This window comes from Triturus cristatus, chromosome 2_1 (assembly GCF_964204655.1).
Source record: "Triturus cristatus chromosome 2_1, aTriCri1.1, whole genome shotgun sequence".
Taxonomy (NCBI): Eukaryota; Metazoa; Chordata; class Amphibia; order Caudata; family Salamandridae; genus Triturus; species Triturus cristatus.
The window spans coordinates 962,760,103-962,783,079 of NC_140581.1; the positions used below are offsets into that span (position 1 = coordinate 962,760,103).

The window sequence follows — 22,977 nt, forward strand, 5'->3', positions numbered from 1 at the left end:
ATTATAGTCTCCATTTTTAAAACTGCTTGACTCATGGGTGTAGGAAGTTGGCTCTGTATATACTATACCAAAATTAGGTATAGTGTGCACAGAGTCCAGTAGAACCCCAAAGGTAGGCAGAGGTAAAAGTAGATAGCACCTTACTCTCTATTTGTGGTAGTGTGGGCGATGGCGGGCACTTCTGGGCTCTTCTAATTTTTCCCGCCTGTCTTCCCACCGAAGAGGAGGGGAGACAGGAAGGGGGCCTTCTCCTGATAGCAGGAGAGGCCGGGGGTCGCATTACAAAGGCAGCAAGGCCTGTGAAGTTCGCCTGCCACGGATGACTCTTCCAGACTGAACTTGATAACAGACCTGTTTACATAGTTAGCACTTCACCTCTTGACCCTAAAGACTCCTTTTCCAGGACCGAGCTCAAACATGATTGTGTGTCTGGTTCACCCCAACTTAAGAGCAGCCTACTTCCAGGTTCAAACTCATCTGGATGGCCACAGCTTCTTATTGTAAGATGCTGGAACTGGTTTAAAATGACAAAACTTCAAAGCCAAAAGCCTAATTCTCTGTCAAACCTAAAACTGCATCCACAATGAGTTTTATTTATGGTGGATTTTCCACCCTTTTATGTTTTTTTATGAAATCAAATAAAAGTATATTCTATTCACTTTTATTGATTTTATCGTTTCACTTGACCTCTCCATTAATTTCTCAAAGTCCCATATAATGTCGTCCTGCAACACAAAGCGTGACAAGCGTGTGGTCTTATGCAAAGGTGGAGAACTGACAAATGTTGCTACATTTCCTTATTTGGGCATTTTGTTTGACGAAAAAAGGCTAATGGGTAGCTCAGCGAATACTAAAAAAAACACCTTGTGTAGATCGGCAGGATCGACTAAGGATTTCGCAAGAATCCTGGGGAGTAAACCATTACAACCACTACTGAAGGTTTATAACGAGAAATGTATACCAATGGCCACGTAGGGCAGTGAGGTATGAGGCTATAAGGAGGTCGGCAACTTGCAGGTGGTTGAAAATAACAACCTGCGGAAACTTTTATCTGTACCCCCCAGCGCCCCATCTTCTATGGTGCACGAAACACTAGGGCAGGGTTACATTTCTGATCGCATAGCAGTGGTCCCTTTAATATGGTGGTTAAAAATATGGTCTAGCCCCACTACCCTGAACCAATTTGTTTTAGAAGATTGCATGAGGCTTGACAGGGCCGTTGACGTCCCTTGGCTAGGTTACATCTCACAGCAGCTAGTGAATATAGTGCGCCCTGAGCTTTTTACACATCCTAGACAGATGTACCCTGGTGAGTTGAAAATAATTAAAAGGCAATTTCTAGCCAAGAGGATGGTGGAAAGGGAAAATAGTGAACTTAATAAACCAACAATACGACAATACTTAATTTTGAGTCCTGGGACCCTAGAACAACTTTTCTGGTCTTACATAAAAAATGTACATTATTGTTTTCTTTTAGCCAGATTTAGGTTTAATTGTGTTGGAGGAAGCTGGCTCTGTAACAACTATTCTAAAATGAGCTATAGTGTGCACAGAGTCCAGTGGAACCCCAAAGGTAGGCAGAGGTAAAAGTAGATAGCACCTTACTCTCTATGTGTGGCAGTGTGGGCGAGCAGTGAGGCTTTATCAAAGGGTAGTGTTAAGAATTTGTTGTACACACTCAAAGACAGAACTCAGACCAATTTGATTTGTATAAAAGGAAAATGCTACTTACCAGTATGCATCTGTTCTTGGCATGTAGAGCTGCAGATTTGTATACTTTTGCATAGATCGCCATCTGGTGTTAGGCTCGGATGTTTGTATTTATTTTAGTCTTGGAAGAAGTCTTTGTAGTCACGAGGTAGGTGACTCCTCCCTAGGATGACAGTGCGCATGGGCATCGACTCCATCCTTAGATTGTTTTTGCCACAAAGGGTAACAATGGAGTAGTAAGAAGTAAAAAGAGATGCCCATGTGTAATGTATCTAAGTAAGATAGTACTGGAACAGATAGAGGTATGCAGGGAGGCGGGTGGGCGTATACGAATCTGCAGTTCTACATGTCAAGAACAGATGCATACTGGTAAGTAGCCTTTTCCGTTCGAGGTATATGAGCTGCAGAGTGTATACTTTTGCATAGACTGTACAGCAGTTACCTCCTTAGCGGTGGCTACCTGTACATGTTGCAGTGGTTTGAAAAAGTGTTCTTAATACAGCCTGGCCAACACTAGCTTGTTGTTTTGCCTGCACATCTACACAATAGTGTTTTGTGAAGGTGTGTGGTGTAGCCCAAGTTGCTGCTTTGCAGATGTCATCTAGGGGAATGTCCCTACAAATGCCATAGAAGCCCCTAGTTTGCATGTGGAATGAGATCTAGGGGAATGGTTAGTGTGCGTTTGGCTTTGATATTGCATATTTGGATGCATTTAACAATCAACCTTGCAATTCCTGCCTTTGAGATGGTATTGCCTTTATGAGGTGGGGAGAAAGCCACAAAGAGTTGTTTGGTCTTTCTAAAGGATTCTGTCCTTTTAACCCCTTCAGCGCTGCGCGGATTCCCCCGCGGTGCTGAAGGGTTCTAGCGCGGGCGGGGCCATGACGGAACGGTTCCGTCATGAGCACAGCCCAACCGATGCTCATGACGGAACCGTTCCGTCATGAGCATCGAAGGGGTTAATGTAGTAGAGTACAGCTCTTATAACGTCTAACATGTGAAGAGCTCGTTCTGCCACTGAGTCTGGTTGAGGGAAAAACACTGGGAGTTCAACAGACTGGTTGAGATGGAAGGCAGATACGACTTTGGGTAACAATTTACGGTTAGACCTAAGAACCACTTTGTTATGATGGATTTGTAAAAATGGTTCTTGTATGGTTAATGCCAGGAGTTCACTAACTCTCCTGAGAGATGTGATAGCAACCAAAAAGCCACCTTCCAAGTGAGGAGCTGTAGTTCACATTTGCGGAGAGGTTCAAAAGGAGTCTGGTAAGGACCACATTTAGGTTCCACACTAGAGAGGGCGGGACTCTGGGTGGGATTATTCTTTTAAGTCCTTCCATAAAAGCTTTGATAGCGGGCACTCAAAACAATGACAACTGTTGTCTGTTTTGGAGATAGGCTGCTATGGCCGCTAGATGTAGCCTAATAGATGTATATGCTAGGTTACATTGTTGTAGATGCAAGAGGTAGCAGATATTGTTCTGATTAGAAGCATCTAGTGGATTGATTTTGTTGTTTGTGCAATAAATAGCAAATCCTTTTCATTTTGCTGCCTAGCATGCTCTGGTGGTAGGATGTCTAGCCTCTTTAATGATATTCATACAATCTGGCAGAAGATTTAGGTAGCCTAACTCTAAGACCTCAAGTGCCAGATTGCAAGGTTGAGTTGATTGGGATCTGGATATTTTATCTCTCCATGGTTCCGAGTGAGAAGCTTGGGTAAGAGACATAGTTTTTTGATGAGGAATAGGGTTGTGAACCATGGCTGTTGGGCCCATGTTGGAGCCACTAGGATCATTGTGAGGGAATGCTGTTTGAGTTTCTGAACCACAATCGGAATGACTGGGAGAGGCGGAAAAGCGCAAGCAAATTTGCCTGACCAGTTCATCCATAGCGCATTGCCTTTCGACAATGGGTGTGGATACCTGGCAAGATGGTTGGGCATTTTGTGTTCTGGTGTGTGTCGAACAGATCTATTTCTGGGTGGCCCCACATGCGAAAGAATGGAAGAAGAACTTGAGGATGAAGTTCCCATTCGTGGATCTGCTGTGTCTGACGACTGAGCAGATCTGCTATCTGATTGTGTACACCTGGGAGGTGTTATGCAAGGAGATATATGTTTTGCGGAATGGCCCATCTCCATATGCTCTGAGCTAGGTGTGAAAGCTACAGAGAGTGTGTTCCCCCTGTTTCTGTATGTAGTACATTGCTGTCACATTGTCTGTCCGGACCAGGACAGCTTTGCCTAGGAAGTGGAGTTGAAAAGATTTTAACGCTAGGAAGATAGCTAACAATTCCAGGTAGTTTATGTGCAATTGTTTTTGTTGGGGGTCCATATGCCCTCGATGGTATGGGTTTGCAAATGAGCTTCCCAGCCGGTAAGCGATGCCTCTGTTGTTAGCACTGTCTGTGGAACCGGGTCACGGAACGGCCGCCCTTTGGAAAGGTTTTGTGTGTTCCACCACTGCAGAGGGCGATGGGGGCGGTCGTCCACCAACACCAGATCTGTTAGCTGACCTTGAGCCTGGTTCCACTGACGCGCCAAACATTCCTGTGATGGACGCATTTGGAGTCTTGCATAACGGACGAGGAGAATGCAGGAGGCCATCATTCCGGTTAACTGCATGAACACTCGCGCTGGTAGTTTGTGTTGAGGCTAACATTTATGGTTTAGAGCCTGTATGGCGCTTATCCTGACTGGACTGGGGTATGCTAGAGCTTTTGAAGCGTCTATTGTAGCCCCTAGGTATTGTTGTACGATGGACGGTTGGAAATGGGATTTGGCGAGGTTTATTGTGAATCCCAAGCTGTGAAGCAGTTGAATTGTCGTGTGTGTTTTGCACACAGCTGCTGTGTGATTTGGCTTTTATAAGCCAGTCGTTCAGATAAGGGAAGACATGGAATGTGCTGTCTTCTTAAGTGGGCTGCAACTACTGCGAGGCATTTGGTGAAGACTCTGGGTGCTGTAGTGACCACAAACCTGAGATATTTCCTGTGAGCGGGGTGAATGGGAATATGGAAGAAGGCGTCCTTTAGATCCACAGTGCAGAGAAAGTCGCCCTTTTGAAATAGTGGAAGCACCTGTTGTAGAGTGACCCTGTGGAAGAGGTCTGACTGAATGTAGAGGTTAAGTGGCCTGAGGTGCACTATGGTCCTGAGAGAGCAGTACTTTTTTTGGAATTAGGAAGTAGAGGGAGTAATTCTATTGCGTGTTTTTGTAAGAGAGAGAACCTTTTGTTTGAGAAGTGTTAGATGTTCTGAGGACATCGGGTGCTGTCTGGGAGGAATGTTTGGGTGGGCAGAAGTGAGTTACAGGCATTAACCATACTGTATAATTTGTCTTACCCACTTGTCTGTTGTGATAGAATTCCAGACAGGTAGGAACTGTGAAAGACGTCCCCAGACAGGAGTGGGATGATCGGGGGGAAGTGGAGGAAAGTCCCTGTTTAGTGGTAGGGGAGGTGCGGTTGCTGTTGCCGCGACCTCTTCCCTTATTATTGTTGTCTTTGTATCCTTCCTGAAAGTATCCTTTAGGGGATGTTTGAGTGGGGCTTTTGTAGGAGGTAGAGGGCTGTTCTGAAACCCGTGGTTTTTGAGCCGGCTCTGGAGAAAGAGCGGCTAAAAGAGCCTCTAGGGGAAGGGAACTGTAAGGCCCCCGTAGACTTAGCAGTCTCGGTGTCCTTCTTCATCTTTTCTAGGGATGTGTCAACTGTAGGCCCGAAAAGATGTTCCTGATCAAACAGCTGGTTTAAAATAGCAGTTTGAACCTACTTCTTGAATCCGGAAATCCGGAGCCAGGCGTGTCTGACCAACAAGACACTAGTATTAATTGTGCGAGAAGCGTTATCGGCTCCATCCAACGAACATTTTATTGAGCTGTTGGTAATTAATTTGCCCTCTTGGATAAGGTCATTAACCTTTTGCCTGTACTGGTCAGGAAGGTGTTCCATGAGCTTTTCAAGCTCATCATAGTGGGCTCTGTCGAATCTGGCCAATAAAGCTTGGGCATTGGCGATGCACCATTGTTTTGCAGCCTGTGACTCGATACGTTTCCCTGATGCGTCATTAATTTGGATTCCTTATCAGAGGTGGGGTGTCGCCTGTACCCTGTGATTTTGCCCGCTTGCGTGCATTAGTCACCACAAGGGAATCCAAGGGGATCTGACCTTTAATATAAATTGGGTCATTATGAGCTGCCTTGTATTATTTATCCACCCTGGGGTTGAGAAAACTGGCTCTGACTGGGTCCTTAAAAACTTCTGGGGCATGTTTTATCAAGCCTTTTAACATTGGCAGGGTGCTTCTTGTTGTTTGCGAGGGTGCAAAGATTTCTAGCAAATAATCCTCATCTAAGGGGTCGGAGCGTAAGGGGACTCCATGGTATTGGGCAGCTTTGGTCATTATTTGCGCGAACCCAGTGTTGTCATCTGGCGGTGACGGCTTAGATGGATGGTCATTATGTGGATTGGGGTCTGTATTGTAGTCCTCCAAAGGGTCTACGTTATGTAGGATGTGTGAGAAAGTGCCATCTTTCTTGCATCGTATGCCCCACATTTTGATGAATTGCTGATGTACTTTGACTGAGTGTGCCCTGGGCTCCTGACAATCAGGTCCCCAGGACCTGTGTTCCCTCCCTAAAACTGCATGAAGCCTAAACCCAATTGGCATCTCTGGCCACATGTCAACCCCTGGTACCCTAGGTACCCAGGGCCCTGTGACCAGAGAAGGCCCCTAAGGGCTGCAGCCCTTATTGTGCCACCCTTAGAGGCCCTGTACCCTGACACACACACACTGCCTTTGCAGGCTGAGTGTCTTGGTGCAGAACAAAACAGAGAGTCGACATGGTACACATCCTTGTGTGCCATGCCCACAAACACACTGCCCTGGCATAACTCAGTCACCCCTCTAGCATAGTGCACTATGCCAGTGGTGAGGATACAGGTGCATGAGCCCTGTACCCCTATAACCACAGGTCCATTCCTGGGCATTGTAAGTGCAGTGCTGCCATTAAGAGTATATGGTGCTGGGAGGTCGTCATCACGAACTCCACAGCACCATGATGGCTACACTGAAGACTGAGAAGTTTGGTATCAAACTTCTCAGCACATTAAACCCACACTGATGCCAGTGTGGGATTTAATGTAAGATGCACGACAGAGGGCAACTTAGAGTTGCCCCTGAACCTAACCTATAATCCACGTCCTGTCTGAGAGGCTGCCTAGGCTGCCACCCAGCAGACATGTTGCTGGACCCCAGGGTAGAGAGCCATCCCCTCTCCTGGACCTGCAACAATGCACGTCTTGGGCGAGGTGCTAGGTCTCCTCCCCCAGGATGAGCAGGGGGAAGCTTCAAAGGCATGCCGCCTTTGTGAGCCTCCCTAGACCACTTGCTGTACTCAGCAACTGGTCCCCACCGGTTCTAGCCCCCACTCTGGCGGGAAGACTGGCGGGAAACCCCAAGGGAGGAAAGGGGGTGTGCCAACCTCTGCCAACCCCTCCCCTCAGGTGGGGGAGGCGAGGTGAAGCATATCTCCAGGCTCGCGCCATCTTGCAGATGGGGAGCCCTGCCCAATCAGGATTAGGCTACTGCCCCCCTCCCACAAGAGAGTGGCAGGATAGGGGCTGTACCCACCCCAGGGAAGGGACCCATTGGTCCCTGCCCTTTACTTACCTGTAACCCCCCTAAATTTAGTATTTAGGGGCACCCTGAACCTTCCTTCCTCAGATCCTGAATCCGAAACAAGCAAGAAGAAGAAAAAGAAAGAAGACCTGCCGTGCAGCTGCTAACAAGAGGAAGACACCAGCTGACTTGGCCCCAGCCCTACAGTCCTGTTGACCCTCGAATCTGCTCCTGCTAAAACCCGGCATCTCCAGTGGTCAGCAACCTCAAAAAACCTCGGAGGACCTGACTGCCTTGTGACTGTAAAAGACTGGGACTCCCACGAGCAGTGGTTCTGCTCAAAGCAAGTAACAAGCCCCTGGTGCCAACCAGGAACCGCGACTCCTGCACACTCTGCACCCGCCAAGCCTGGCCTGTGCTGGAGTGGACAAAGACCACGAGGACGTCCCCCCGGCGACTGTGACCCAGAATCCAGCACCCAAACCCACCTCGACGCTCTTGACGACGCCTGCAGCCTCAGAACCAGGGACCCCTCCAACCGCGACCAGCTGAGGGTAAGATTTCCCGACGTGAAAAGACACCCCTGCACCTGGCGCCCTGCGGCCCCCTGTGCCCAGCTCCTGGGTGCCTACCTACCCTACAGCTTACCAACTTACATCTCGAAGTGGTGGTCGCACCTGAAGAATCTTCGTCCCTGAGCTTGCAGCCTTTGTTTCTTTTTGTAGCTTCTCCATTGAAATCCACTGAGCGCCCAACGGCTCAAAAGCACCCAGCCGCCCGAGTGCCCCTGGGAATGCAACATCTATCCTAATCTACTTCCCCACTTGCCCTGAGTAAGTGACCAGGAGCCCAGCTCCCACAGTCGCTTGGCCTACCTGTTAGCAGCCACCAACCAAAGGCCCCCTGCCCGCCATAGGCTAACATTGGGCCTAACTCTCTCTGCACCCGGCTGTCCCTGCGCCGCTGAGGGTGTAACAACTGTACCTACCTGACCCTGGGAGACCCCTGAGTCTATGCCCAGAACCTTAACTCTGCCAGTCGAGTACTTACCCAAAAGCCGATAACTTACTTTTCCTCCATAGGGTAACATTGACTGGTTTCACTTGGAAATTCTTCCAGGTGTTGAGTTTTGAAACTTTTAAATATTCACTGAAAATTGGCTGAACAACGAAAACGAAATTACTCACTTGTTATCAGGAGAGATCCCAGTGCTGGATCTTGGTGCCCAGCACTGACCCTGAAAAGTAATTACAACCGTACTTACCAATAACTTGATTTTCCTCCGTAGGATAACATTGCCTGGTTTTCACCAGAAATTCTTCTATAAGTGTCGATTTTTTAAACAAACAAATATTCCTTAAAAATCGCCTGTATAACAAAAACGATTTCTTTCAACTGTTTATAGGAGATGCACCAGTGCTGAATCCAGGATCCAGCACTGAGTAAGAAAAAGTAACGATAACCCTACTTACCTGTTAAGTGAATTTCCTCCCATAGGATAACATTGGTGATTCTATGTGAAAAAGTTTTCAAGTGTCAACTTTTGAAATACAATAATATTCCTTGAAAATCATACCTTTAACCGAAAATACATTTACTCACCTGTTTCCAGGAAATGTCCCAGGACTGAATCTAGGATCGAGTCCTGTGGTTAGAAATGTAATCCAAAAAGTAATTAATTGCATTTATTAAGAAATTCCCATTGAGCTCAATGTTATAATTGTGTTTGAATTGTGTTGCCTATTGCAATACTGTAACTACTGTATTCAAAAGTCTATTGCCTATTGAAAGTATTTAACTAAAGCATCTCATTCTGAGAAAGTATATTTTGATACCTACCTGTGGTTCTAAAATAAAACAACTATATATTTGTATAGTGTGTGAGAACATTTGCTGACCGAGTGTGTAAAAGAAATGCTTTACACTGTCCTCTGATACTGCCTTATTGCTCGACCAAGCTACCACTTTAGAGAGTAAGGTAATATCTAACTTTAGCCTCTGCCAAACCTCTGGGGACTGTGGACTCTGTGCACACTGAACCTTACTTTGGTGCAATATATACAGAGCCACTTTCTTACAGGATGGTATGTGCATCATCATTATTTTCCCCCTGTGGATCTTTAGTCCCACCTACGTCATCGTCAGTATCTGATGTCTGAGATGAAACTATAGGGTGTGGGGAGTGTGAGGGAGAAATCAATAGGTGTGGATTAAATGGAGGAGGAGAAGGAGGTGGGGAAGTGTTGGTGCCCATGTCCTGTTTCTTAGGAGGTATTGAAGGGTCCTCTGAAGTGTCCAGTTTCTTCTTTTTTGGAGGCTTGGCGACTAGTTTGCCCATGTTTAGATCAATAAACAAAGTTTTTTGTTTTGGGTCCGAAAAATCAGGCTGAGTGGGCAAATAGTCTTTGTTCGGTGCTGAAGATTTCGAACCGAGGCTTCCTTGGACGGAGTCTGTGAGTGTTTCTTCTGCTCCGAAGCTTTTTTCGGCTCCGTCGACTTGCTGGAGTCCGAGGCCTTTTTCGTCTCCGATGACTTTTTGGAGTCCAAAGCCTTTTTTGGCTCCGAAGATTTCTTCGGTTCCGAGTCTTTGTCTTTGTTATGCTTCGACGCCGAGAGCTTTAACGTCGACGAAGAATCTTTGCCTTGTGGCTTCAGTGCGGGGGAGGACTTCCCGGCGCCGAAATGGGGTTGACTCGAGCCTGAATCGGAAGGCTTATGTTTCGGTTTCATAGCCGGGCCCAAGGGCGGGGCGTCTGAAGTATGTTGTCGGTGTCGACCCGAGACGGAGGGTGTTACTGGGGCCTTCGGTTTGTTTTTGGGGAGAGGGGTTTTGGTACTCACGGACCGCCGACCCGTGGTAACTGTCTCCTCTTCAGCGTCGGAGTCATCAGCTTCAGAGACGTAGATGTCTTCTTCGTCTGGATTTCAGGATCAGCTCCGAAGACGTCCGGGATCGAGCCGCTTCCGCGAGACATTTCGTGACATCGAGTCCGACGATCATGGATGGTTTTCTTCAACCTGAACGACGCACAGACCTTGCAGTTCTTTTCTTCATGCTACGGGGAAAGGCAGAGATTGCACATCTCGTGCAAGTCTGTGTGTGGGATCTTAGTATCACACCCGGAGTATTTTTTTGAAGGAGTCCTTTCCTTTGACTGCAGGTGTGGTCGGCGCAGAGAGGCCCAACGGCCTGCGTCGAAGATGGAGGTCAAGAAGTTAGTTCTGAAGATGCGCGTTGTAAAGGGAAACACGATCGAGACAATACCGTCGAGTAGAGAGAATTGCGCGTCGAAGTGGGATTCAAAACCGATATCAACCCGGATCGCAGCAATGTACAATCGAGCCCGATGGCGGAAAAAAACAATCAAAGGATAGAGTCGATGCCCATGCGCACTGTCGTCTTAGGGAGGAGTCACCTACCTTGTGACTACAAAGACTTCTTCCAAGACAAAAACAAGTGCAAACATCCGAGCCCAACACCAGATGGCGATCTATGCAAAAGTATACAATCTGCAGCTCATATGCCTCGAACATATTATTTAGTTATATTTATTTTCGAGAACCAAGCCAGACCTGGTACAGGTAAGTGTAGTAATACTTTGCAAGAATAATGCAGTTAAACACAGTTTAAATACTGCTGAATGCAATTGGATTAGTTACAGGTAAGTCACTTGTTCATAAAATAATTAAGATTACTTTTCAGTTACTACTGAGATTACTTTGTAGGTTACTTTTCAGATTACTTTTTAAGTTACTTTTTATACTCAGTGCCATATGCCTAGATAGCACACTGGGACATTTCCTAGAGAAAGGGTAAGTAAATCAGTTTTTGTACATATGCAGTTTCTTAAGGTTTCATACAAACCAGCTCCACACTTTCACAAGAATGCAGTCCTAAGGGCTGAAACAATGTTATCAGTTTAACAATAAGCACTTAGGTGTAGGAGTTGGCTTTCTGGGGTTAGAACAAGGGTTCCCCCAGGGTTAAGGATGCACTCTCAAAGCACCCTCAGCGGCACTGGGGCGGCCAGGTGCGGAGTGCTGATCCAATGTTATCCAATGAGGGATAGGGGGCCTCCAGTTGGTGGCTGCTCACGAGCAGACCACAAGGTTGTGGGAGCAAAACTCCTGGATTTAAGCTCAAGGCAAAGTGGGATACGATTTAGCGCACAAGGTGCACCCATGACAGCACAAGGGATGCCGGGTGCAGTGTGCTGTTTTGGCGTTGGGCGCCCTGTTGTTTTCAATGGGGATTCTCCAGTTGCAACAAACACAGCAGGCTCAGGGACTTAGATCTTCTAGAGGCGACCACCGGTTGGAGAGGTGAGTTGGGAATCCTTGGGATGCCGGGACACCATTGGTTGGGCCACCCAAGGCCGTAGTACGTCCGGTGCAGGGGTGTCTTTTGGCATTAGGTTTTACTTACCGGCTCCGATTGCGGTCGGGGGGATCCTCCAGAAAGGGGCTGCAGTCGTTTGTTGGAGACTTGAGGTAGGTCACGGATCACCAGATCCCAGGTCAGGATCGCAGGGGAGACCTCCTCGTGGTGTTGAGCCATTAGAACTCGGGCCATGGGCGTCAGGTGCAGAGTGGTGCAGACTCGCGGATTTGGCTGGAGCTAGAGTCTGTAGGTGAGCAAATCCAATGCTCACGGGAGACAAAGTCTGGTTTGGGAAATCAGAGCAGGTCCTCTAGGTTCTTGGGTGCTGCTGGTTGCAGGACACACCGGGATTTCGCTGGAGCAGGTCGAGGTCAGGATAGGACAGTAGGGCTGGGGACAAGTCAGTTGGTGTCCTCCTCTTCTTCTTTCAGCACAGCTTCTTCAGTCCTTTTTCTTGAGGCTTCTTGTCTGAGGAGGCAAGGTTCAGGGTTGCCCCTAAATACTACATTTAGGGGTGCAACAGGTAGGTACAGGTTGGGACCAATGGGCCTCTTCCTTGGGATGGGTACAACCCCTATTATTCCACCCTCCAGTGGGAGGAGGGCATAAGCCTCACTCTGGTTGGCTGGGTCCCCCCATCTGTAAGATGGTGGGGACTGAGAGTTGTGCTTCACCTCGCCTCCCCCACCCATGGGGTTGGAAAAGGTGGCCTCACCTCTCCTTCAAACTTGGTTTTCTTGAAGATTCTCCCACCCAAAGTGGGGGTCACAACTGGTGGGGGACAAGTTACTGGGAGCAGAAAATGGCTGGGGTAGCTCTTAAAGGCAGAAAGCCTTTGAAGACTCCCCTTTGTGAACCCGACCCAACCCATCCTGGGGGAGGAGGCTTGGCACCTCGACCCAGGATGTGCTTTGTTTCAAGACCCTGAGAGAGGCAAGCTCTCATCCCGGGGGTCAAGACACATGTCTGGTGGTGACAGCTGGCGAGCAGTCACTCAGCCAGGACACTAGAGTTAGGTTGATTTTCAGGGGGCATCTCTAAGATGCCCTCTGAGTGCGTTTTTCATTAAATCCCACACTGGCATCAGTGTTATTTTAATGTGCTGAGAAGTTTGATATCAAACTTCCCAGTTTTCACTAAAGCCATTATGGTGCTGTGGAGTTTGTAATTGCAAACTCCCATACCATATACTCTTTATGGCATTACTGGACTTACAATGTCTAAGAATTGACTTGGACACTGTAGCGGTACAGGGCTCATACACCTGTACCCTCACCTCACGTGTTGAGCGCCCAGCTATTGGGGTGGCTTTCCTATGCCAGGGCAGTGGATTGTAGGCATGGCACACAGGGATGTGTGCAATGTCGACTCTTCACTTTGTTCTGCACCAAAACACACAGCCTGCAATGGCAGTGGGTGTGTGTGTGTGTGTGTGTGTGTAAAGGTACAGGGCCTCTAAGGATGGCACAGTAAGTGCTGGAGCCCTTAGAGGCTTTCCCTGGTAACAGTGCCCGTGGTACCTGTGGTACCTGTTACAAGGGACTTACATGTGGCCAGAGAGTTGCCAATTGCGTTCTGCATCAGTACAATTTAGGGAAAGAACATGGGTCCTGTGTACCTGGTTGGCAGGAACCTAGGGCACACTCAGTCCAAGTACATCAACATTAGGCAAAAAGTGGGGGGCAACCATGCAAAAAGGGGCACTTTCCTACAGGTAGAAGGCCTCTTTCTATTTTTAAAAACTAGGTGTGTAGCCTTATATATTGTAATTCTTTGTCTACTAACTTTTGAATGTTTATGCCACTGAGATCCAGACCCAAGCATATCTGGGGGCTGTTATGGTCACATCTGGCACAGCACGATCTGGAAGATGTGACAGATAATAATACTGATGAATGTGACTTAATATAAAGCTACTGATTACTGTTTTCCACAAGTCAAGAGTACAGCAGCAATAATGCCCTTCTCTTGTCTGTTTTATTGTCTTCTTATATAGATAACATTAAAAAACCTTCACTGTATTGTGGCCAGGCAATCAGGATTATAAAGTAAGCATTCGTCAATAGGTCCATGAAGTTGATTGATTAGACAACAGTCTCAGAGATCAGCGAGCAGCCCACCCTGTCTACAGACCACAACTTGCAAACTTTAACTAAAATTTAACTTACAAAGATAAGACACACCTTGCAGATGTTCATTTATACTCTATTTCCCTACCCCTCTTCTCTCCCCTTTATTTATTTGATTATGAAGCAACATCCCAGAAGCAAATGGGGTGTTTGTTACACGATAAACAAAAACATACAATGTTTTCATTAATATGTTCTGATAAAAATATTACCTTTTTTGTTACCAATGATCAATTGTACTTTGGCCAAAATAAATCCCATAACATGTTTGCTGTGTATTTGCTTTCAAGGTAAAAAATGTGCTTTCCTTGGATGTAAGAATGTATAGCCTCTGTATTCTTTGAAAAGATCAATGCAACAAGAAAACATAATTGTAGCTCGCACACTTGATGTTGTCAAACAAACATGTTCACATCCATAGAAAGGGTAAATGAGAATGAGGCTTTGATGTTACTGCAAATGGTCAAAGTTTGCTTAAATGATTAGGTTGAAAGTTAAAATTGAGATGTAGACACATGTATTTGCAATATAAGAAAGTGTTATGCAGCATCTATATCAGATTTATCTACCTCCACTATCCGATCTCCAGTCTTTAAGGTCCCGTTTTTACCAGCAGGGCTGTCTTCCAGGATATGCTTAATAAAAATTCCTCTCATCACTTCACCATTACTTAACCGGCTTCCCATCCCTCTGCCTCCAACTATGCTTATTCCTAGAGACTTGCCGGGTTCTCGCCAAAGCTCAATCCTGAAAGAACAGAATATCACAAAATACCAATTAGATTATGTCACACAGTCATCACTGTTATCACTATATATTTTAAACCTGAGACTTTCTAACTACGTTACCATGTATCACATCCAAATTGCACCGCATTATAATGTATTAACTGAATTAATGCAAAATTAAGTAATGTTTGGGCAGGATTCATTTTGAAGTGGAGAATGTGGCTGAGGAAACTCATATGTGTTGTCCCCTGCTGCAACAAGATAATGATGTACGATGCAGGTCATCTTACATTGGGTAATGCCAAAGCTGCGTTAATCAGATTCCTGCTTTCACCGCTAGTAATAATGGCTTGATTTCTAACAGTATTAGTAGCTTTAGTAACAATACTAGCAGAAACACTAATTGTGATATTTAGTATTAGCTAAGGCAGAGCTAATACCATTAGTACTAGTAGCACTAGTAGTACTAGTAGCACTCTTGATAATGTTACTATTAGAAGAAGTAGCAGCATGATTGTTTCCAGAAAAACTATTGTCAGGAGTTGAGTATTGGTACTATGATGAATGCTGCCAGCAGAAACAATATTTCAAGGCCTTTTATCTCATTTAGATGAAAGATCATGCTGACCGGGGTATATATATTAACTATTATGAAATCCTATGGGGCCCATTCAGAGAAAACAGCTGTTAAAAAGAAATATAGGATTGTTAATAATCCGTGTTGTCCCAAAGCCTCCACGTTCATTATTAATGTGCATATCCTAACTGAGTTGATTGCTCGCTTAAGATTACTACTTATACAAGAGGGTGAAGAGCACCAGCACAGGCAAGATACAAAGTGATCAAATGTAATGTATACATTGTTGTTGTATTAACAAAAAACAATTTTTAAAAACCATAGTCAAACACTTTGCTGCTGGTAAGAAACGAATAGTTCATGGGCCCAAGACTTGTCATACCTACCTCTGTGGGGAGTTCAGTTCTGTCAAGTTCCCATTACACGAGTCTTATGCCTTTATCAAGCATAGAATACATATTGAGGTGTGTGCATCAGTCACAAATACTACATGAATGGTGGGACCCATTTGAGCACTTGTGCTTGCTGCACAAGGGGGCGAGCAGAGGTTGCAAGGCACTCCTTTTGTCGTAATAGGACGCCTCTGCTTGAGTGAAATACACTAATCCCCTATAATTTGTTGTTGTAGCAATGGTGTGAAAAAAAATCATCCAACAACAAACCACCTAGAACTATCCTAATTTGTCTGCCCTGTGATCTTTGAGTCCCTTTTTAAAGATGCCCTTTAACCCGAAGAAATGAGATCACATCCCACAACAATTATTGAATCTGCTCTGGCATGCTAACCAAAGATTCAGTTTAAGATGCTAGGTCTGATGCTTAATCGTGCAAAACTGTTCTCAATATCTCAACCCAGTTTTGTGAATCTATCAACATTCTACAGCACTGGGACAGTAAGACTCAGTGTGATTAAACACAATCAGGTAAAACAGAATAAGAGTGGACAGAAAATCTCAAATTGCAGGGAGCCCCAATGGGAAATACGCTTCCTAAGAACATCCAAATTGCCGCATACATCTTCCATTTTAGAAAGTTGCTTCCAATAGTTGTGTTGAGTGCACCATATAGAGGAGGAACAAACTAGGCATCTTTTGCCTTGAAATAATTCTAGAAATTCTGCGTGGGCATAGCCTTGGGATTAAGCCCCAGTATTGAATAAGCTTTCAAGAGGTAAGGGTTTCGTTATTAATTGTCATTTAATATAACATAACATTCACAGATATTTGAAATTCTCAAAATTACTGTTGTGATTTCTCAGAGGTTTTAAGGTGGTCAGTTTGGAAAAAATGTTAATAAAGTTACTTTCTTTATGTTGTTGGGATGACATAATATACCATTTTTGCCCTCTTCACTGTTCTGCAATATCCTCTTTTGCAGGTTTTGCTTCAATTACTACTTTGAAAATGGTGGTTCAAGCAGCTTTCCTTCATATTTTGGAGTTGGGTGACTATGCATTGGTCTGTTTGTGAAATGTCTTAAATCCTTGCAATGGTCCTTTTATTTTCAAGAGGGCTATTTACACTGTGCTGATACAGTTATTGTAAAGGGTTTCTAAGCACCAAGTGATTTCTTGGCTAAATTGCACCCTCATACTCTGGATCAAGTTGTTCAGGAAGCAACCTTCTATTTAAAGAAGAATTTGCAAGATTAAAGGTTGTGTAAGTGTTTACGGCAAAGGGTGAAGGCATAATTCTTGGGGAACCTGCATTACAATGACCCAGGCTAACATGACATGGACTTACTGGAAAGGTGAAAGGGCTATGCAGAACTAAACTTACTATATATCACACTCCTATGCTTAGTGTCTTTTTAAGAAGTCACTCTACCTAGCTCCCCTTCTGACAAATGTCCACATTTGATTTTGACTCCTGTAGGAAATATGGTTTAGAAATTTAGGGAGCACAAAGGAAGGAGACGGGGGTGAGTCGGATGGCCATGAATGTACATTAGGACTTTTCATAAGTATCTGCAAAATGTTTCCAGTATACAGTGGCAATATTCAAATGTGAAGAGAAATGTGATTGTTGCAAACAAAAATATAAAATTGATCTGTATGTAGTGTTATCATAACATGTGCCCTTCTCCCCACCTCTATGCAGCTTTAGCATGGTGATTCTGAAAATCACAGCATGGGTCTTTTCTGAGAATAAAAGAAAAGGTGAGGTCAAAACTAAATATCACATTTCACATAAGAAATATATTGCCACACTATGAAATTAGTTGAGTATTCAGTGGAATATATTTACTGTAACAGGGTGGAATTTGAGATATATGTAAGAGCAACTCTACTTCCTTTAAACAAAACACGTTTCACTTACCGTCTGGGCTGATTCCAGTTACTGAAACCAGCACTTTGAAGTTCGCTCTCCTCTCCCTCACCTTCCTCACGTTCTGGCAATTCTGGAATTTCACTGTTAATAGGAAAGCACAGTAAGTTAATAATATTACTAGAAATATGGGAGATTATAATTCTGACCATGGATTGTACCAGATTGAAATTTCTTGTACACTTCCATTATGAGTAAACCTGTTTTGGGGCCAAAAAACATTCTAGAAATATCTTTACACTTTTGGCTCTTGTGGTGCTTGGAGTCTACTCATACCAAGAAATCAGGGGTCGGGAAAATCATTCATAGTCTTAAAAAATGTCTAAGTGATTCACGTAAAACCTCTCACTTTAGATAAAATACAGGGGAACCCCACAAAGTGCAGCTTAGTTATTATATGTCATCAGTTCAGGTGCAAATGAATCTGCACTGCATGCGACAAAACTTCCCCTTTATATATGTTGGAATGCATATTTGCAAAATATCTTTGTTTTTGTACATAAAGTGGACTGTCAGTAATTATGGGACAGCAGGAGTAAAAGAAACAAAAGAAGACCAGGGTGGGGGTCACATTAAAAATGTATTTATCAATCTAATATGCCAATAGTCAATAACTGACACCAAACCTTCCAAATATCTGTTTTAATTGGCCTGTTGTGTAGATGGCTGCCCAGATGACAAAGACTGGTGTATGCTGGCAGAAAAAGTGTACTATGACAACCCTAGCTGCTCCTGGAAGCTAGCCATAACTGGGCATAAATAGAACATTACTATGGACTGGATTGAGGGCCTCAGTCTGGGAAATGCAACATGGTTGAATTATTAGATTTTTTTGAAAGGTAGGATGTCCGAATCAAACAAGTTACTTACATTCTGTAACACTCTTTCTGGTGAATACTAATCACCAGCCATTACATATCAGAATTGAAGGAGTTTTACAGTCATTTAGATGTAAAAGAACAGAAATACCTTTTACTGAAAGGCCCAGTGGATAAGAGCAGCCAGTATCAAATGTGACAGACTTGTTAAGTTGATTGCTATTTGAGGAAATGTGTGGAATCAGAACAAGAAAATTCTCTCAGAACTGCGGCTCACTTCTATGTGGCTCTCTTATAACTTTCTATGAAAAGATGTGTGTTTACAAAGGCTAGGGTCTCCAAATCGATCATAGCAATATCTTAAAACGCTTTGAGAATTTAGGCAATACGGGCTGATCATAAAGGTATGCAGGATACTAATTGGACACCTGCCAGCAATGCACAGTTACGGTCGTCCAACGGATATTTCATATTCAGTTTGAAATACACCGTGATGAAGAACTGAACTAATAAGAGGGGGCGTGGTCTGGCCACGCAGGAAGATGGCCGCCTGACGGATGAGCTCCGCCGCGGGATGAGCCCTTAAGGGAATATTCTCACCTTCCACCGGCTTTCGAATCTCCTCTTCGTGCCCTGCTGCAACCGGAAGATGGAGGGCAGGCTTTGGGCGAGTTTCGGAGGCATGACAACGGCTCTCTGTTGATGACCGCCTCGACGATGTTCTGTGGTGATGTTGCCCGGCGCACTCTGCCTGACGTGTTCCTTCAGGCCGCCTCATTCTCCTCATGAAGCCGCGCCCCCGACGTTGACAACGGGCGCCTGCCTGGTTTCACTCTGGCCGCGCCTCCTTCAACATGCCTGCAGCAACGCCTCCTTCAGAGTTCAGGAATTTCTGACAGGAACCATGTTTTTTGCCGCGCTGTTCGTCAGCTACTGGTAGGGCTAATTTCTTCCATACTACTGTTGTAGCACCTTTGACGCGCATTTCGCACAGGATTTGTGCACTTCATCCTTTACATGGTCAATGGCTCTCTTGTAATGGGAAGTTCTGGTTCCTCAAGCTCAGCTGAAATTTACAAAAAACGGAACCTTCGTTCCTTTGAGAGTTGTTTCCTCTCATCTTCACTGCAACTACAATTTTGCGCTATTTGACTATTGTTTACGCTGGTGCTTCATGAAAATGGCTTTTTTAAGAGCAGACTGACTGACCTACATTAGACTGTGTCTCCTCATAATGTCGTCATAGCGCTCTTGTCAACTTTTTCAGTCAGGAATTGTGCCCTCTGTTCCTGTATGGTCCATGACTAATCTGCATTCTGGAATATTGATTAATTTAGTCCCGTCATAATCGCAAATTTGTCTGTCACCGCCATAAGCGCACATACGCTGTTTTTCATTCTATTACTGTTATATTTCTGCGCCCTTTTGACTATAGCGATAATTGATGCCTTGTTATTGCACAGATACCACTTTTTGAAAATATGCTTTCGCATTTCAGTGTTTGAAGGTGAGACATGGGTTTCTTCTTTTGGGGGGGCCAGTGTCCTACCATCATATATATATACAGTTATTAATTGTGCTGCTCTGTATATTCCGACACTTTGCCATATTTTTTGTGCTCACATATAAGTATTTCACCACACGGAAAGACGCCTTCACGTATTTTCAAAGTCTCCATCAAGCCTATTCTTCAAATGTCTGCTACCAAGCAAGGAAATAAGTCTCCTAAACCACTTCTTTTCGCAGAAGCTCTTAAACAGTCTACTACTATGCCAACGAAGGGCCATGCATCCTCCTCGGCCCTTCACGCTGCGCCCTCTAATGGTGGGCAAGCGTCGGCGGCAACTATGCAGCGTATTCTGCATGAAATAACTGAGGTTAGTCGCCGGTTAGATGACATGAACCTTACAATCACGTCCTTGGCTGAGGAGACTAAATCAATTAGAGCAGAAATCTCCAGCTTCCATGTGAAGGTTGAATCCCTGGACTCCAGAGTTCTGGCAATGGAGAAACGATTTGATTCCCTTCCAAACAAAGAACAAGACCTTTTATTCTTACATAGTAAGCTCATTGATTTGGAAGATCGTAGTAGGAGGGACAACATCCGTTTTTTTGGTTTTCCAGAGCGCATTGAAGGACAAAACTCCAGTGCATTTTTGTGTCATATACTTCCAAAGCTGACTGGCATTTCTTTCACTCCACCTCTGGAGATACAGAGGGCTCATAGACTTGGCCCCCCACGCAATGATCCTGCTGCGCGACCACGACCGATCATTGCCTGTTTTCTCCGTCACGATCAAACAAGACAATTATTGGCTGCTGCTCGGTTACAAGGTTCTTTTTCCTTTGATGGCCATCGGATTCATATGGCAGCTGATTTCTCTAAAGAAACAAATGAGCGGCGGAAAGCCTTTCTTTCTATGCGACCTCAATTACGTCAATTAGGCATTAAGTATGGCCTATTTGAACCAGCACGTTTTCGGATCACCAAAGATGGAGTTTCTAAGGACTTTCATGATCCAGAGCATCTTCAGCAATTCTTGGACTGTCTTCAACCTCAAGATATGGAAGTTCTCACTTCATCTTCGCAGCAGGATCAGTCCCATTCTCCCTATAAGTCTTCTACTCCATTGCCAGACCGCAGCAGACGCCCTCCTAGTAGTCCTCGGCCTCGTGGTAGGGACCTTGAAAGACTTCACCGCTCACAAGAAGATAGGAAGTCAGCAATACAGTCGGTCTCAGCAGCCACATTCCCACAAGATTCACAAAGGGACAAGTCCCGCTCTCCTCTTAAAACCCCCTCGGATGCGGACTGAATAATACTTCCTCATGTGGGAAAAATCACTTCTTGACTTATTGGCAGTTTATCGTAGACTTCCGGTCCTTATGGGCCTTGTTTATATTGTTAAACCATTATTATATATCTTTGGCATTTTTCGCTGTTATAATATCTGATTGCCTTTTCTTTCTCACCTCTTTTCTCATTAACTTCTAATCTTACCTCTTTTCCTTTTCACTTTGCCTTCTGCTATATCTCTGCCTTATAATGCTATTCTTTTTTCTCCCTGTATTTCTCACTTTTCATGCTACAATTTTATTGCATATTCTCAACTGGTTTTGCAGTTACCCGGGTGCATTGGCGCCTAATTGTTTGATTATAGTTGTATCACCTTATTTGCTCGTATGCATATTGGTATAGATTTTTGATATATGTGTATGATATGTTTTATACGCTGAGGTTGCCTCACATTTAATTACTGTAGGATCTCTCTTCTTCTGTAGTGTTGCTTCTCAACCTCTATTTGGCTTTCTCTATCTTCTTTTGTTCTTTTTTATATCGCTCTTTTGGGCTTCTCTTCTATATTATTAATGCCTTCTTAATTGCTTCTCTCTTTCTGTGGGGTCTTTTCCCGCGGCGGCGCTCTAGTGCGCCCAGACCCGCGGGTAACAGTCTTACGGTTTCTTGTTCTTTACTCGCTATTATTCCATAATTTCTTTATTACTGTACTATTTTCTAAATCTTACCTCCTTTCGTCTTTATCTTTTTATTGTTTTCTTTATGCATTTTATCTAGATTAGAAGTACTACTTCCACTTATATTCTTTCTGTTTCCTCTTTCTCTTGTCATTTCTCTCCTTTTCCTTTTGTTTGGTTCATCACGTTGTTTTGTGCTTTATATTATCTTCTTCCTCCTGATTTTTGCTCTATTCTACTATGACACAGGCACATTCTCTGAATGCGATCACCTGGAATGTACATGGCCTCACCCATTACATAAAGCGGAAGAAAGTACTCTCCTATCTCCAGACCAAACATGTAGATGTGGCCTTGCTTCAGGAGACCCATTTGGATGCTCTGGAGTCGGACAAACTTTGCAGAGACTGGGTGGGTAAGGTTATCCATAGTAGTGTTCAACAAGACGATTCCTCAGACACAGGCCCTCTCCGCAAATGTGGAGTAGCAATCCTCCTTCGCAAATCCCTCCCGGTCACTGTCTCTAAAACATGGTCAGATGTAAATGGCCGTTATGTATTTGCCAAACTTAAAATTGGAGAGTCTCACATTTGTGTAGGGTCTGTTTATGCCCCTACGGGTACCAAAAAAACATTCTTTCTTCAACTTTCCCGTTTGCTGCTTGAAATTAATGCTTCACAATATTTGATTGGTGGAGACTGGAATGTGACGCAAGATCCCATTCTAGACAAAACTGGCCCATTAGATAGGGGCAATGCGTCAGACGGAGCCTTGTTGGGGGACATCATATCAGATATCGGACTGGTTGACCATTGGCGTTTTAGCCATCCAACGGATAAGGAATATACTTTCTTTTCTTCGGCCCATGGTACATTTTCTCGTCTTGATTATTTCCTTATTTCTCATAATACAGTTCAATTCGTTACAGACTCCTGCATACTGGAAGCGGCCTTGTCTGATCACTCTCCGGTTCTCCTTTCCCTTGATCTGGGTCTCTCTCGGCCTGGGCGTAAACCATGGCGTATGAGCATCCAACGCCACAGGACTCCTGCTGGTAAGGCCCAACTGCAATCTCACCTTCAAAATTATCTTTCTACTAACCAGGGGTCTGTCACCTCCAGCAGGACTCTTTGGGCCGCGGCGAAGGCTACTTTGAGGGGGCAATTAATGCGTGATGCAGCAATTGCCAATAAACAAAATGCAAGGAGACA

The 22,977-nt window shown here is 44.7% G+C and overlaps 1 protein-coding gene across 1 annotated transcript in view; it reads right to left on the reverse strand.

Annotated features, from left to right (window-relative positions):
• The window catches only part of MPDZ (multiple PDZ domain crumbs cell polarity complex component), a 798,673-nt gene that overhangs the window by 411,643 nt on the left and 364,053 nt on the right, over positions 1-22,977 (reverse strand). The window contains exons 25-26 of the mRNA XM_085633687.1: positions 17,466-17,558; positions 14,412-14,589 (exon numbers count right to left, since the gene is read on the reverse strand). Of these exons, the coding sequence (XP_085489813.1) occupies positions 14,412-14,589; positions 17,466-17,558 (271 nt within the window). The remainder of the gene's footprint in view (positions 1-14,411; positions 14,590-17,465; positions 17,559-22,977) is intronic.